Genomic DNA, 1,606 nt, shown 5'->3' with positions numbered 1-1,606 from the left:
ACATAAATATATACATAAAATTAAAAGGATAACATTTTAATTATTAGCTAATTATAATTATTTATTAATTATATATATCATAATACAAAAATGTATATGGCTTGGGGCTCTCGTATGCAAGTTTATAAAACATGAGATTGCTTAGAAAGGTACAAACATAAATACTTTTACTCTGCTAGCATTTACACTTATGGAAATGATATAGTAGCACTATTTGTATTGTTTCTCTTGGATAAATTGCTCCTGCTTGTATTATTTTCACTTATAAATCATTAAATGAGTAAATGTGCATGTAGCAATGTAGTGCAAACTAGTTGCACAACATTTCTACGTGCACATTTTTTTCATTTTGTGATTTAGTGAAGTACAATCAGAGAACTGTACACGGATCCACAATCCAGACGTCCTTGAATAAGTTGTTTCTGTTTTTTTATTGCCATATGTAAGTCACTTGGGGATCAAAGAATCAAAAAAGAACGCACAAATCCACACTCAAGTATTTTCACCTTAACTTGTATACAGTCCACCTTAAATCCAGATGAGCCTGTGCCAGACAACTGCAGACAACTGCTAGTCAGCCAATCAGAGCGGCTCATACAGTCCTGCAGCCGAGAGTCCATGTCGCTGCTAAAAACAGCATTAAGAAGAAAAGCACAGACAGTTCTTGCAGTAGTATTGGTCATTTATTGTGGTTTATGACACTCGGAGCAGACATTTATTTAAGTAGACTTACACAACACGATGGCTGATGGTGAGAATTTTGAAGGGGATGCTGAGGTCCCACCGGTCCCTGAGCCACAGCTCCCAAACACTGCTGCAGCTGGTACAGTAACGTTATGTCAAAACATTTACATCAACACGAACAAAGGCCTTAGAGCCATACCGTATTATCTTCAGTGTAGATCGATTAGGGACTGTTCAGGCCATAATATTTGAAAAGCCTCTAACAAACACTAGCGAGATATTCATATTCAAAACACTTGAATTACTGAAACTAGATGTACTTGTTTGAAGCAAGTAGGCCTAACGTTAGCGTTATATTACTATCGCAACTTGACGGCTGCCAAAGAACTGTTCTGAAGCAGTTTCTCGGGGAACGCCAAACCCTTACGAAAATTAACCATAGTTGTTTTACTACAAAAAAAACATGGTTACTACAGTTAAACCATGGTAACCACAAATTAACCATGGTCTTGCTACACTAACCCTAGTTTAACCATGCTAACTGTGGTTATACAAATGGTAGGCTAATAAATGCGCTAAAAAACCATGGTTACCACCAGTGTTGGGGGTGATATATTACAAGTAACGCAAGTTACGTAATCAGATTACTTTTTTCAAGTAACTAGTAAAGTAACGCATTACTTTTTAATTTACAAGAGAATATGTGTTCTAGTTACTTTTTCAAATAAGTAACGCAATTTACTTTTTTTTCTTCAATTTATTGATTGACGGCTCTCCTGTCCCCATGTTGAGAGAAATCAGATGTTACTGTAGTTCTAAAATAAATATGAATATGCATTAATTCATCTCACTCACACACAAAAACACACAGATTCAGTATTCCTCAAAATGACTAAAAATAATGCAACTCAGAATATGACGC

At 35.6% G+C, this 1,606-nt stretch overlaps 1 protein-coding gene across 1 annotated transcript in view; it reads left to right on the top strand.

The window, feature by feature from the left end:
• Positions 1-625: 625 nt before the first annotated feature.
• The window catches only part of asb1 (ankyrin repeat and SOCS box containing 1), an 11,697-nt gene continuing 10,716 nt past the window's right edge, over positions 626-1,606 (top strand). The window contains exon 1 of the mRNA XM_016293532.1: positions 626-823. Coding sequence (XP_016149018.1) covers positions 742-823 — 82 coding nt within the window. The 5' untranslated portion in view covers positions 626-741. The remainder of the gene's footprint in view (positions 824-1,606) is intronic.

The sequence above is a fragment of the Sinocyclocheilus grahami genome, unplaced genomic scaffold (genome assembly GCF_001515645.1).
Source record: "Sinocyclocheilus grahami isolate Dianchi unplaced genomic scaffold, SAMN03320097.WGS_v1.1 scaffold304.1, whole genome shotgun sequence".
NCBI classification, from domain to species: Eukaryota; Metazoa; Chordata; class Actinopteri; order Cypriniformes; family Cyprinidae; genus Sinocyclocheilus; species Sinocyclocheilus grahami.
Note: the sequence above shows the minus strand (reverse complement) of the source record. Positions and strands in the feature narration are given on the sequence as shown.